Source organism: Dunckerocampus dactyliophorus, chromosome 4 (assembly GCF_027744805.1).
Source record: "Dunckerocampus dactyliophorus isolate RoL2022-P2 chromosome 4, RoL_Ddac_1.1, whole genome shotgun sequence".
Taxonomy (NCBI): Eukaryota; Metazoa; Chordata; class Actinopteri; order Syngnathiformes; family Syngnathidae; genus Dunckerocampus; species Dunckerocampus dactyliophorus.
Genome location: NC_072822.1, coordinates 935,720 through 948,280, shown reverse-complemented (window position 1 = coordinate 948,280; position 12,561 = coordinate 935,720). Strand labels below are relative to the sequence as shown.

The window sequence follows — 12,561 nt, the reverse complement described above, 5'->3', positions numbered from 1 at the left end:
TGATATATTAGATTTTATATATATATATATATATATATATATATATATATATATATATATATAATATTCAAGAAAAATACATTTAAAAAAATTGTAATATGAGAAACTAACAAAATAAAATAAAGTTGTCATTATTTTAAAGTTCTAATATTATGGGAATAATGTCAAAATATTAGGGACACAATATTTAGGAAGATAATATACAAGTAGAATGTTGAAATGTTGTTTGGGGGGAAAAAATGCGTAGAAATTGAGTAAAAATTGGGGAAAAAACAGTGACGTTGATATTAATAAGATGTTTTTTCGGCTCTATGACAAAGCTGAGATGCACTGAAATATAAATATAATAACACCTTAGCATATGTAGAAAACATCGAGTAGAGTAGACTTATTGAAGTGTACTTTTCCTGCCTTGCGACTCACAGTAACGTCCAGCAGAGGGCACTGTAGCCTCATCTCCGGCCGCAAACGAATGGAAGCCTTTGGGATTGACACGAGTGAACGCACGGGAAAATGCACGGAAAACACAGAAACACATACTATAGAAAAAGACGTTGACCTTTTGCTCATACTCACGAATGCCAAACTTTCATTTTTTGGAAACGCTCATAACGGATTTGAGAAGTCCAAACGTTTAAACATTCTATTTAGTGTGAGGTGGTTTTATTTGACAAACAATGCCATGAGCGCATCACGTGTCAAACACGACGCAGCCGCTAGGGGGGGCACACGTGCACGCTATCCGGGGGTCGCTATGAGAGGCTGTGCTGCATTTGGGTGATTCCGTGCGCTGATAGAAAAAGACAAAGAGACTTTTGCCACATTTAAATCCATAATTAGCATTTGCACACAATCACATTATTATTATTACTAATAATCATATTTACACGTCACAGCAGGACGTATTGCTTTGTGTCTTATTGGCTTGTTACCACATGGTCATGTGACCGGGGGGCCGTGGTCCGTGCTCCATATTGCTTTGGGTATTGCTGCGTGGCCACACAGGAGGCGGAGTCTGTCAGAAAAGGTCCTGAGGGCCCAGGTGGATGATGAGGGGCGTGGCCAGAGCCTGCGGCTGGTAGTAGGCGGCGGCATCCAGGTACAGACCGCCTGCACGCACGCACGTGCACACACACATACACACGCCGTCACCACAACTCAATCATTTTATATATTTTCTACATTAAATATATATATCGTTTTATTATTGTCAACTATATTATATTTGTATTTAATACGAAAATACTTTGTAGTATTTAGTAAATCTATTTATATGCAGTATGTTGCATTTCATTCTTGAATTCAATGTAATTGTATTGATTCGTATTTACTGTATACAAGTATCTATGCCTTGGTTGGGAAAAAAAAAAGGAAAAGTGGCCCCCGCCTGCATCCTTTGATTTTTCAGAAAGGAAAAGGATAGGACACCCCTGGTATAATGATTCTTTATAATGACGGTATCATTGTCGATAAATAGAATAGAATAGATTAGAGTAGCTTTTGGCTTCATGTGTGGCGAGGTGAGATGAAGGTGGGAGGTCCTAGTGGGGGTACAGGTGGTATGCGGGGGGGACGTGGATGATGGGAACTACAAGTGAGGGCAATCTGGAGGGGAAACCTGAGGAGGAGCAAAGGAAGGCGGGATGACTGATGAAGTAAAGGCTGTGGATGGCTGGGAGTGTGTGCGTGTGTGGTAGTAAAGTACCGTAGGCCGGGGGGAGGGGGCCGGCGAGGCTGAAGCCAAACGGAGCGCCAAAGCCTGCGAGAAAGCGTGATTAACACGTGGCGCCACTTTTGCATGCGTGACTCATCATCAACGGGTCAGCCCACCTGACGGGACGTATCCGTGTGCGGGCGGCGTGCCCACGTAGGGCGCTCTGGGGATGACGGGCGCCTGTAAGGGCCGAGTGGCGAGAGCCGGCAGCGTCAGCACGGACGCCGTGGCTCGCTTTGGCTGCACCACACAGGAAACATCACAATAAAACACACAACGTCCAAATACCACTTGTACACCAGACTATGATATCATATCATATCTCATATGATATCATGTCATATGGTACAATATGATATATGATATGATATGATAATATATGATACACACAAAAAATAAATAATTGAGTTAGTTTCTTTATTTCAATGTTTTAATTTAAATATAACTTTAATATAAAGGTGATTATATTTTTACATCATTTAAAAATATTTTTTTACATTTTTAAAATAAAAAATATTGAAATTTATAAATGGAATAATGTAATGATGTAATGTAATGAAATATTTAAATGTTTTCATTCAAATATAGTTAGTGACTTTTTATTAAATGTGTTGATATTTTTTAACAATGTAAATATTGTGATTGTCATTTATATATATCTACAATTAGTTTATACTTTTAAATATATTTTTAAATGTCAATATTATGTATTCAATTTATAAACAGAAGTATTTTATTTTTTAATGACATTTTTATGTTAATGTTTTAATTTAAATATTGCCAGTCATTTTTAAAAAATGTTCATATTTTAAAATACTTTTTAAAATGTCAATATTATTTATTAAACTGTATAAAGAGAAGTATTTTATAAATTAAGTTTTAATTGAAATATTACTACATTTACTTACAATCACTTTATATATTTTTAAAATGTCAATTATATTTTCTTTTTTTTAAATGAAATCTTCGAAAAAATTTTATTTAAATATTGCTATTGTCATTTTTTTAAAATGTGTGTATATTTTTTAAGTATATTTTTAATTATTTATTGAAATAAAAATGTATTGATTGAAATTGCCAGAGTGAGGAGGAAGTGAGAACGTGCAGTGTAGCCGTTATTAAAGGGTACTGATGCACATGACCAACAGGGGGCGCCCTGACGGTGTGCTGCATGAGGAGCGTGTGATGGCGCGTGTCTCCTCACGGGTGGGATGATTCTCTTCTTTTTGGCGCCAGCACACTTGGATCCAGCAAAGAGGCTGTTGAGGGCGGCCAAGGCGGCGCTGGCTTTGGCCACCTTCTTGTTGGGACCCGTCCCCCGGAAAACCTGCTTGTCCACCTCCACCTGGCGTGATGTCACACGGTCACGAGATCACACGGTTCCCTGCATATATAAGGTGCGGCGCGGGTACCTCGATGATGAAGCGTTTGTCGTAGCTGCCACCGCTCTCTGAGATCAGCTCGTACTTGAGGCCGCGGCGTTTTTCGTTCAGCTCCATCACGGGATTCTTCCCTCCCGCTGTCAGCATGGGACCCGCAGCTCTGGACTGGGCACAACATGCAAACAAAAAAACACAACAAGTGATAAAAGTATTGGGTCGCTTGATTACTACATTTACTATACACCGTGTCCCAATACTTTGGTCCAAATCCTGTATTTTGATGCTGGCGCACACCAGGTGTCCAAAGTGTGGCCTGGGGGCTATTTCCCGCCCACGGCTGTTTTTTTTTTAGTTGGCCCGCAGCAAATTCTATAAATATCATTTCACGTTTTTTTTTAAAACAACAGCAAAAACTGAAAAATCGAGAATCAAGTTAACATTTTAAGAAAAAAAATTATCTAATCAGAAATGAAACAATGTAATATTATCAGGAAAAATGTCATTTTAGTAGCATGAAGACATTTAAAACTTGCAATATTCCGAAAAACATACAACGCAATGACTAAAGTTCTATTACAAGAATAAAGGCCAAATATTAAGGGAATAACGTCATCATTTACCAGGAGAAAGCACAAATTGTTGGAAAATCATTTAAAAAAATGTCAAGTCAAAATATTAAGAGGGAAAAAAGCTGCATTCTACTGAGAAAAAAAGTTTAAATTTTATGAAAGTAAACTCGTAATATGAAGAAAAATATCATTTTAGTAGCATAGAGTTGAAATATTAAAGAAACAATATGTTTTTTTAAAAAGCTATAATATTATAACAAACAAAACAATAAATAAATTTGTCATTTTTGGAAAATTAGGTTGTGGAAGACATTATATTACAAGAATAAGGCCAAAATATGATGGGAATAAAGTCAACTGATATGAATAATAGCTATATGACAAAAGCTATATGACAAAGCTGAGATGCTTTGAAATATACTGTTTAGCATATCTTATCTATCAAATAGCAAAGTGGCAAGTGCCACTATGGGAAGTGTGTATATACACATACCCTATACAAATAAAAGTATTGGGTCACATGATCACTGCCTTCACTATATGCTGTGTCCCAATACTTTTGTCCAAATGGGGTATTTTTAGGACCAGTGTATTTTTCTTCTTTTTACCAGTACAAGATGTGTGTACATATACAGACAAAAGTATTGCGTCACCAGATTACTGAATTCACTATGTGTAGTGTCCCAATACTTTTGTCCACAGCTCCAACACACGTCATTCTAGCACACTAGCAGTGTGAATATGCTCCTCACTTCCTGTGAGTCTGCGATCCTGTCGTTCTTTCCTTCGCCATCTGACTTGTCATTAGCGCCCAGTGAGTCTGCGTCGCCGTCGTTGCTCAGCGTGAAGCCCAGAGCTTGCAGCGCCTGACACAATGACGGAAAGTCAGCACAGACACGAGCAGCCAGCTAAGCGGGACGTCATAGTGCATGTCATGCCGTCCTCCACCTTGAGGGCCACCTGCAGCTTGGCGCTCCTCTTGGAGTTCCCACTGGCCTGGTAGGTGCTTCCCTGGATCTCCACAGACATGGTGAAGACGGGCGCGTGGACTGGGCCGGACTGGGACAGCAGGCGGTACTGCAGGCCCGGGTGGATTTGGTTCAAGCGCATGAGGGCGTTCATGGGGTGTTTGGGGTCCATCATCCTCCAGTCCAGCACTGGAGAAGACAAGAAGCTCATGTTGGTGTGGACCTCCTGCAGAGTCTATATGGAGACGCGCGTGTGTGTGTGTGTGTGGAAGCGTTCTAATTGGCTATTAAATCTTCTTTGGTGGCGTTCCACTATCACCTCCGTTGAAGAGGAAGCAGATGAGCGTTGCCGGGGGACGGTGTCAATGAGAGATGTTTTAATGAGGAGAGCATGTGTTTGATCAACCACTGACGGCCATGTTGGACTCTTCAGCACATGACTGTACTGCCATGCTGTTTACATACATCGTTATCTTTGTGGAGTGTTTCTACCACAACAACAAAGGGGAGGAAGACCATACGAGTCCTCGCAAGACACAGAAGCAGGAGAAACCGTGACGTAACACCAGACGCAGGAACGTAACACGAGGCGGCGTAATACAAGATGCAGCAACATGAGACGCCGTAATGTAACACGAGACACTGAAACACAAGACGTCACAACACAAGATACAGCAACATGAGACACCATAATGTAACACAAGACGCTTTTACACAAGATGCCATAATGTAACATGAGGCACCGACACACAAGAGACTCGACAACACGAAATGCCGTAACGTAACACGAGATGCCGTAAGGTAACACTAGGTTCCGTAATGTAACACGAGACACCCGAATTTAACACGAGGTAACGTAACCCTACGTACCGTAATGTAACACGGGACACCGTAATGTAACACGAGGTAACGTAACCCTAGGTACCGACACGGGACACCCGAATGTAACACAATACACCATAATGTAACACGAGGTACCGTAATGTAGCACAAGGACCGTAATGTAGCACAAGGACCGTAATGTAACACGAGGTATCGTAATGTAGCCCACAGCGACACGAGACTCCGGAATGTAACATGAGACACCGAAAAGTAGCACGAGACGCCGTAACGTGACGCTCTGCAACACGATAATCCATAACACAATGATCTGTAACAGGAAACCCCGCAACACAAGGTGCCGCGACATGAGACGCTGTAACACGTAAATGTATGCAATCATGTCAAGGTGTAAGACGAGACACCGTAAGACGGGGCGTGAGACACCGTAACACGCTGTCCATCATCTCATGCTACGTTGAGATGAGGCGCTGTGACAGGAGGTGGCGCCACACGAGGAGCGCCTGTCGATACCTCTCATCCTCTTCATGAGGTCTCGGTCTTCAGAGCCGGTGTCGTCTCGAAGTCTCTTGTGACAGCCGCCTGCGGCGCGGAAACACCACACAAGGTTACACACAAACTACACGACTCACACAACACAAGTAGAAACACTATACACACCTTCTGAAGGCCTGCTGCTGGGGAGAGCATCCATGTTTAAAACCTTGTAAAGCTGTCCGAACGCCACCAGTCTCAACGCATGCTGCAGCGCGCGCACACACACACACACACACACACACACACACACACAGGTGATGAGACACATGTTCCAGTCACTGTTAATGAGAAGCATGCACACAGGAGAAGACGTTCCCACGCTCGGGGGTGCACTTTGTTGTTTTACCAGCGTCGGGGGGGCTTAGGGGAAGGCGGCGGCGTTCCCACACTAATTAGGCCATTAATTAGGCTTCGTCAAGCCCCCGCAGGCACCCGTCTTCCCACAGCCTGTCGTGCATGTTTAAACCAGCGTGTGAGAGCTGAGACACACCGGGTTCATTTACATATCTACCCCCCTCACAAACCGCTGCCAAATGCTACATTTCTAATGCTACGTTTTCTGCCTTTTCATTTGAATACACTTTTTGCAGTAATATTCATTACAAATACTTCCATAACGTAAATACATTCACCAATAGGAAAATCACAACATCTGACAGGACTTTGTTGTCCAATGTGTCCAATGTGTGGCCCGGGGACCACACATTGGCCCGGGGACCTGCTCTTTTGTTGGCCTGCAGCACATTCTAAAAATAGCATTTAACAAGAACTAAAAAAAAAAAAAACAGCAAAAATGGAAAACACAGCAGTAATTTCACAAGAATAAAATCTAAATATTAAGAGAAATAAAACTTGGAATTAACAAGAAAAAGTCGTTATTTGACAAGAATAATGCTGTATGTCTCTTTAGTAGCATAAAGTTTAAATATCAGGGAAACACATTCTATTTTTTTAAGTCGTGATATTAGGAAAAACAAACAAACAATGAATAAAGATAAAAATAAACATTTTTGGAAAATCAGGTTGCATAAAAAGTTACATTACAGGAATAAATGCGTCTGTGTAGGCTCTCAGTCGTACAGGAGTTGTCCATCGAGGAAAAGGCTTCTTGAGACGTCATCTGTACTTCTGTGAAGAAGGTGTCGGACGTTTCGCTCCTCATCCGAAGAGCTTTGTCAGCGAACTAACAAGTGCTGGTAGCTTAGGCCTTAAATACAGTAAGAGTGGGCGGAATTGGTGTGCCAACACCCTCCTCCTATTGGTTCCTTACACTAAGCCTGGGCGGAGTTGAGGTCTAATCCTCTCCTGCTATTAGCACCTCCGATAAAAGGGAAGTGTCGCTCCCTGAGTTGGGTATGAACGACTCTGATACTGGCTCGTTAGCATCTATTGTTCTGGCTCGGCCCTGGCTCCACCTCATTTGCAAGACTAAGAGCTGTGGGTTTTGGTCTCAGTAACCTGCTGAACACAGGGTCCAAATTAAACCTCAAACCACCATTCCGATTCAATGATGGGTTCTGTTGTTTGACAAAAATAGCTTCCTTTACTCCTCTTTCAAACCATCTGTTTTCTTTGGCCAAAATCTTTACCTCGCTGTCCTGAAAAGAGTGGTTGCTTTAAGGTGTAGATGTACTGCTGATTGAGGACCACTAGAATTGTCCCTGCGGTGTTGATAAAGCCTTTTTTGGAGCATTTGCTTAGTTTCCCCAATGTAGTGCTCTTTGCATTCCTCATCTTTACAGTGGATGGAATAGACCACATTGGAGCCTTGTCTTTAGGATGCACTAGTTTTTGTCTCAGGGTATTTACTGGTTTGAAATAGGTAGGAATTTTGTGTTGCCATAAGATCCTCTGGAGTTTTTTGGAGACCCCCGCTACATAAGGGACTACCACTCCTCTCCTTTTTGCTTCTGTGGGCTTTTGGGTTTCTTTCCCTACTCTCTTCTTTTGACATTTGTTAAAAGCCCACCGCGGGTACCCACAGGATGAGAGCGCTCTCTGGACATGTTGTGTCTCCTTTTTCCTTCCCTCAGCACTAGTTGGTATTTGCTCCGCTCTATGTTGGAGGGTCCTAATAACCCCTAGTTTATGTTGTAGTGGATGGTTTGATTCAAAAAGCAGGTATTGGTCAGTGTGTGTGGCCTTTCTAAAGACCTCTGGAAGTAGCTGTCTGTCCTCTCCTATAATTACCTTGCAGTCTAAGAAGGTTAGTTGCTTCTCTTTAGCGTCCTCGCGAGTAAATTTGATACTGGTGTCCACCGCATTGATATGATCTGTGAAAGACTGAATTTCTTGTTTTTTGATTATGACCAAGGTGTCATCCACGTATCTAAACCAGTGCCTTGGTTTTGTCCCTGAGAAGGATGTGAGAGCCTGTTTCTCCATCTCTTCCATGTACAGATTCGCCACTATGGGTAAGACTGGTGAGCCCATAGCACAACCATGGATTTGTCTGTAAAATTTCCCTCTAAACTGAAAATATGTGGTGTTAAGGCAAATTTCCAATAATTGGCAGATGTGGTCAGCACTAAGTTTTGTTCTCCTATGCAGAGTTGAGTCCTCGAGCAGTCTCTTCCTCACCACCGAGACTGCTGCTGAGGTGGGGGCAGATGTGAAAAGTGAAGTCACATCATAAGACACCAAAGTTTCCTCTGGCTCCAATCTGAGGTCTTTGATACTCGCCACAAACCCTTTTGTGTTCTCTATATGATGATCAGTGTTGCCTACCAATGGGGATAAGACTGTTTTTACATATTTAGCTACATTGTACGTGGTAGAGTCAATGCTACAGACAATGGGTCTGAGGGGAAACCCTTCCTTGTGGATTTTTGGAAGGCCATAGATACATGGTGTAGCCTCCCCAGGGTATAACCTATGATACATCTATCTGTCAATTAGTTCTTCCTTCTCTAACTTTTGGAGACAGTCTATGATTCTTTCTTATACCTACTGGATGGGTCCCTTTTAAGTTGCTCATCTGTGTTGGCATCACTGATTAGACTTGTTATTTTTTCTTCATAGTCCAATGTGAGAACCACTGTGCATCTGCCCTTATCAGCTGGTAAGATGGTGATGCTCTCATCTTTCTGCAGAGCCGCTAATGCGTTCCTCTCACCTACCGTGATATTGGACGGTGGTGGTTTAGCACTACTGAGAAGGGCCGATATTGTCAGACGAAGGTCCCCTGCCTCTGTTCTAGAAAGGTTATTGTTCCTGATGGCCGATTCAGCTGCTGTGATATAGTCTACTGTGGGTATCGTTTTAGGAGTCACTGAGAAGTTGAGACCCTTGGTTAATACTGCCTTCTCTGTCTCTGAGAGGCTTCTGTCTGACAGATTTTTGATCCAATTTTCTTTATTATTGGTCTGATTCCCCCCCTCCTTACTGTTTACGACAAGCTGTGGTCGATTTTCCAAAAGAAGTTTCTGGAATTTTCCCTTATGCCTTTCTTTGGTTTTGCTATGGTGCTTCATATAACCCGATTTAATAAATTCACCAACCTCCTGATAGGTTTCATGCATAAGCTTGGTTTGCAATCTCTGATAGAAGGTTTCTACTTCAGACTGTTTATTTCTTATCTCTATGTTAAGTCTCCTAATTCTCAAATTCTGTATTTTTCTTCACAGAAGTACAGATGATGTCTCAAGAAGCCTTTTCCTTGATGGACAACTCCTGTACGACTGAGAGCCTACACAGACGCATTGCTACCAACTTTGGGAGAGACATCCTTCTGCTGGTACGTAGCTTAGAAAAGGCCACTCTTAAATTAGCAGATTTAAAGAACCACCTCAGATTCAATCTTAGATGCAGGCAGAGTAGGTTAATCCCCAAAGGCATGAGGCAAGCGTCCCTTGAGCAAGGACACTTGGCAAGGAAAATGCAACTAAACTACATCAGAAAAATACAGAATTTGTGGGCCTGGCTGGAGGAAAAGGTTAGGACGTTGCAGTGGGCTATACCACTTACTACCACAGGAGGCGCCATCATTATGTGGATACAGGTCAGGCCGTGCTCACCTGCGCACTGTGAGTGATGGCGTCAGCCTGCTGGACGCTGAGGTGACTTAAGGCATCGGTAGGTTCCCTCTCACAGGGGTCGTGAACTCCTGGACCTCCTAAAAGGAAGATCAACTCAATCACAGCAAGCTTGTACAATGTGAACTTCTATGTAGATATTCATGTTGCTGTCTTATGGATTCCCATCTTCACTAACATGCTAAATCGTGAGGAAAATCTTTTCATCAGTGAAGTGCTTTATTTTGAAAATCAAACAGATTTGGTGGCAGGCTGAGCGCTGCTCCATCTGCTCCGCGCTGCTTCCATCAAAAATAGAAGCTGTCTTTAAAGTGGAGCGCGGAGGAGCTTCGCCATCTGCCAGCACGACCGTTTCATCTAAAAAGGTAGCACATACTTTACTCACACATTACGCACCTGCCACAGGAAAAACAAAGTAAATCACATCTTCAACTTTTAAACTTACTTCTACAGACAGGAAATAACACCCCTACAGTCACTTTTACGCTCTTATTACACAAAATTAAACAATTAAACCATTAAATAGGAGACATAATAGAAGAAAATAAGACATAGAAAAGCTGTTTACCTCCTTCTAAATATGTTTTTTTTAACATTATTAGAGCCCTCCAGACATGAAGTAACCCCCCTATAGTCACCTTTACACCCCTATTACCCAATATATCAGACATACGAGAAAATAAGACACGTAAGACATAGAAATCCTGTTTACAACCTTCTAAATACACTCTTTAACATTATTAGAGCACTCTAGACGTGAAATAACACCCCTATAGACAGCTTTCCACTCCTATCACCCAATATAGTAGACATAATAGGACAAAATAACACATAAGACATAGAAAACCTGTTTACGACCATCTAAATACAGTCACACTTGTCTATAGCGGCCACCAGAGGAAGACTGCAAAAGTGGCCGCTATAGACATTTGGCCACTATAGACAGGTTGGCGCCCAGTTTGAATGTTGTATTTGTACTTTATTTATCCCACAGCAGGGAAATTCACTTGTTACAGCAGCAAGCAAGATACGCAAGTAAAGAATACTTAGTGACTACAACATGGTTCAGGTGGTGCAGGTGTTGTAGAGCCTGACAGCGGTCGGTATGAAGGACCTGCGGAACCTCTCCTTCTTACACCGTGGGTGTAACAGTCTGCTGCTGAAGGAGCTGCTAAGGGAACCCACAGTGTCATGTAGAGGGTGAGGGGGTGAGAGGTGTTGTCCATGATGAATGTCAGCTTAGCCAACATCCTTCTGTTGACTGTTCTGTTGAATGTTGACCAGTAGAGGATTTTTTTAAGTTGACCAGTAGAGGGCACTGTGGGACTGCGGATAAAAGTTGTACAGCACTACTCGGCTTATTATCCACAACCCACAGAACAAAGCTCTGCTAGTAAAGTCTTACGCTTGTTTTTAATATTTTACTTTTTATACGGCAGAGTGTCATTACAGCTTTAGTTCATCAGGAAGTGACGGGAAGTGACGGTGGGCGTCCCGAGCAGGAGAGCTAGGCTCAGTGCTAGCTGTGAGTTTGGAGAGAGTTGGGAAGTGTGTTTATGTTGGCGTGGATGTAAAGTCCTGCAGTGTTCTCCGCTGTTAATAAAGCCATTAAAGTGCATCGGCGACGTGAGTCTCTCCTTCCCCACAACAAGCGGCATTACAGTATTGACCAGTGCACACCAGGAAATAAACGGTGTCATTTCTTACAGGCATTGGCTGGACAGCTATGCAGTGGGGCTTGTTTAACCTTTGCCTTGTGGGCAAGCAGGAAGGAGAGACGATGCTGAGAGATGTGTGTGTGTTCTGAGCTGCTGTCTGGTGGCCGCGTTCAATAAATAAAGTTGGCAGAAGCAACAGGAGAAGTTTCCTTCTTTGCTTCGGAGCTGAATAACACTGACAAGTTAACAGACTAGTAGCGAACGGAAAAGAAGACGGCTTTGTTTGTGTGGAATACAGAAGATGAGGACTTTGATGGATTTGTGGATGAGGATTGATGAAAAATAACGTGAGTACATTCTAAAATACTTCAATTAAGTACAACCCAACTCAGTTTTGCTCCCGCTGCCGCATGCATGCTAGCGTATGTTTTTTTTTTTTTTTTTAATTGTAGCGTCGCTGGGAGCACGTCCTGTTCCCAGCATACTTTGCGGTAATGTTTTGGTGCAAATGCTCTTAAAGTTACATGTTTGACCAGGAAATAGCAAGCTCAAAAGAAGACGTTTTTTTTATGTGGAACAACTGACAGTTTGTGTGGATCTTGTGAATGATTGTGACTGAGCTAGGACTCAGTAATTAAAGTCTACACACGACGGCTTCATTGATTGAAAAACCAAACTTTTTCGTGCATGAAGCTTCTACTTGAGTCGGTAATTTGGCCGCTATATGCGATCAGATATTGACCAAGGGAGACAAAATGGGTGGCCGCTGGCCGCGTTGGACAGGTGACTGCTATACACAGGGTCTATAACATGTAAATTTGCTGCGGGGGATTTTTCAGTGGCTGCTATAGGCAGGTGG

At 42.4% G+C, this 12,561-nt stretch overlaps 1 protein-coding gene across 4 annotated transcripts in view; it reads right to left on the bottom strand.

Moving 5' to 3' along the window:
- Positions 1-135: 135 nt before the first annotated feature.
- LOC129179306 (spermatid perinuclear RNA-binding protein-like) overlaps positions 136-12,561 on the bottom strand; it is a 37,398-nt gene continuing 24,972 nt past the window's right edge. For 3 of the 4 annotated variants that reach the window (XM_054772398.1, XM_054772401.1, XM_054772400.1), the window contains 10 exons: positions 10,027-10,124; positions 6,134-6,215; positions 5,987-6,055; positions 4,614-4,822; positions 4,418-4,531; positions 3,127-3,261; positions 2,919-3,059; positions 1,831-1,954; positions 1,706-1,759; positions 136-1,110 (listed from right to left, as the gene is read on the bottom strand). In XM_054772398.1, the coding sequence (XP_054628373.1) occupies positions 1,019-1,110; positions 1,706-1,759; positions 1,831-1,954; positions 2,919-3,059; positions 3,127-3,261; positions 4,418-4,531; positions 4,614-4,822; positions 5,987-6,055; positions 6,134-6,215; positions 10,027-10,124 (1,118 nt within the window). In that variant the 3' untranslated portion in view covers positions 136-1,018. The remainder of the gene's footprint in view (positions 1,111-1,705; positions 1,760-1,830; positions 1,955-2,918; positions 3,060-3,126; positions 3,262-4,417; positions 4,532-4,613; positions 4,823-5,986; positions 6,056-6,133; positions 6,216-10,026; positions 10,125-12,561) is intronic. The other variant, XM_054772399.1, reaches the window with a different exon arrangement.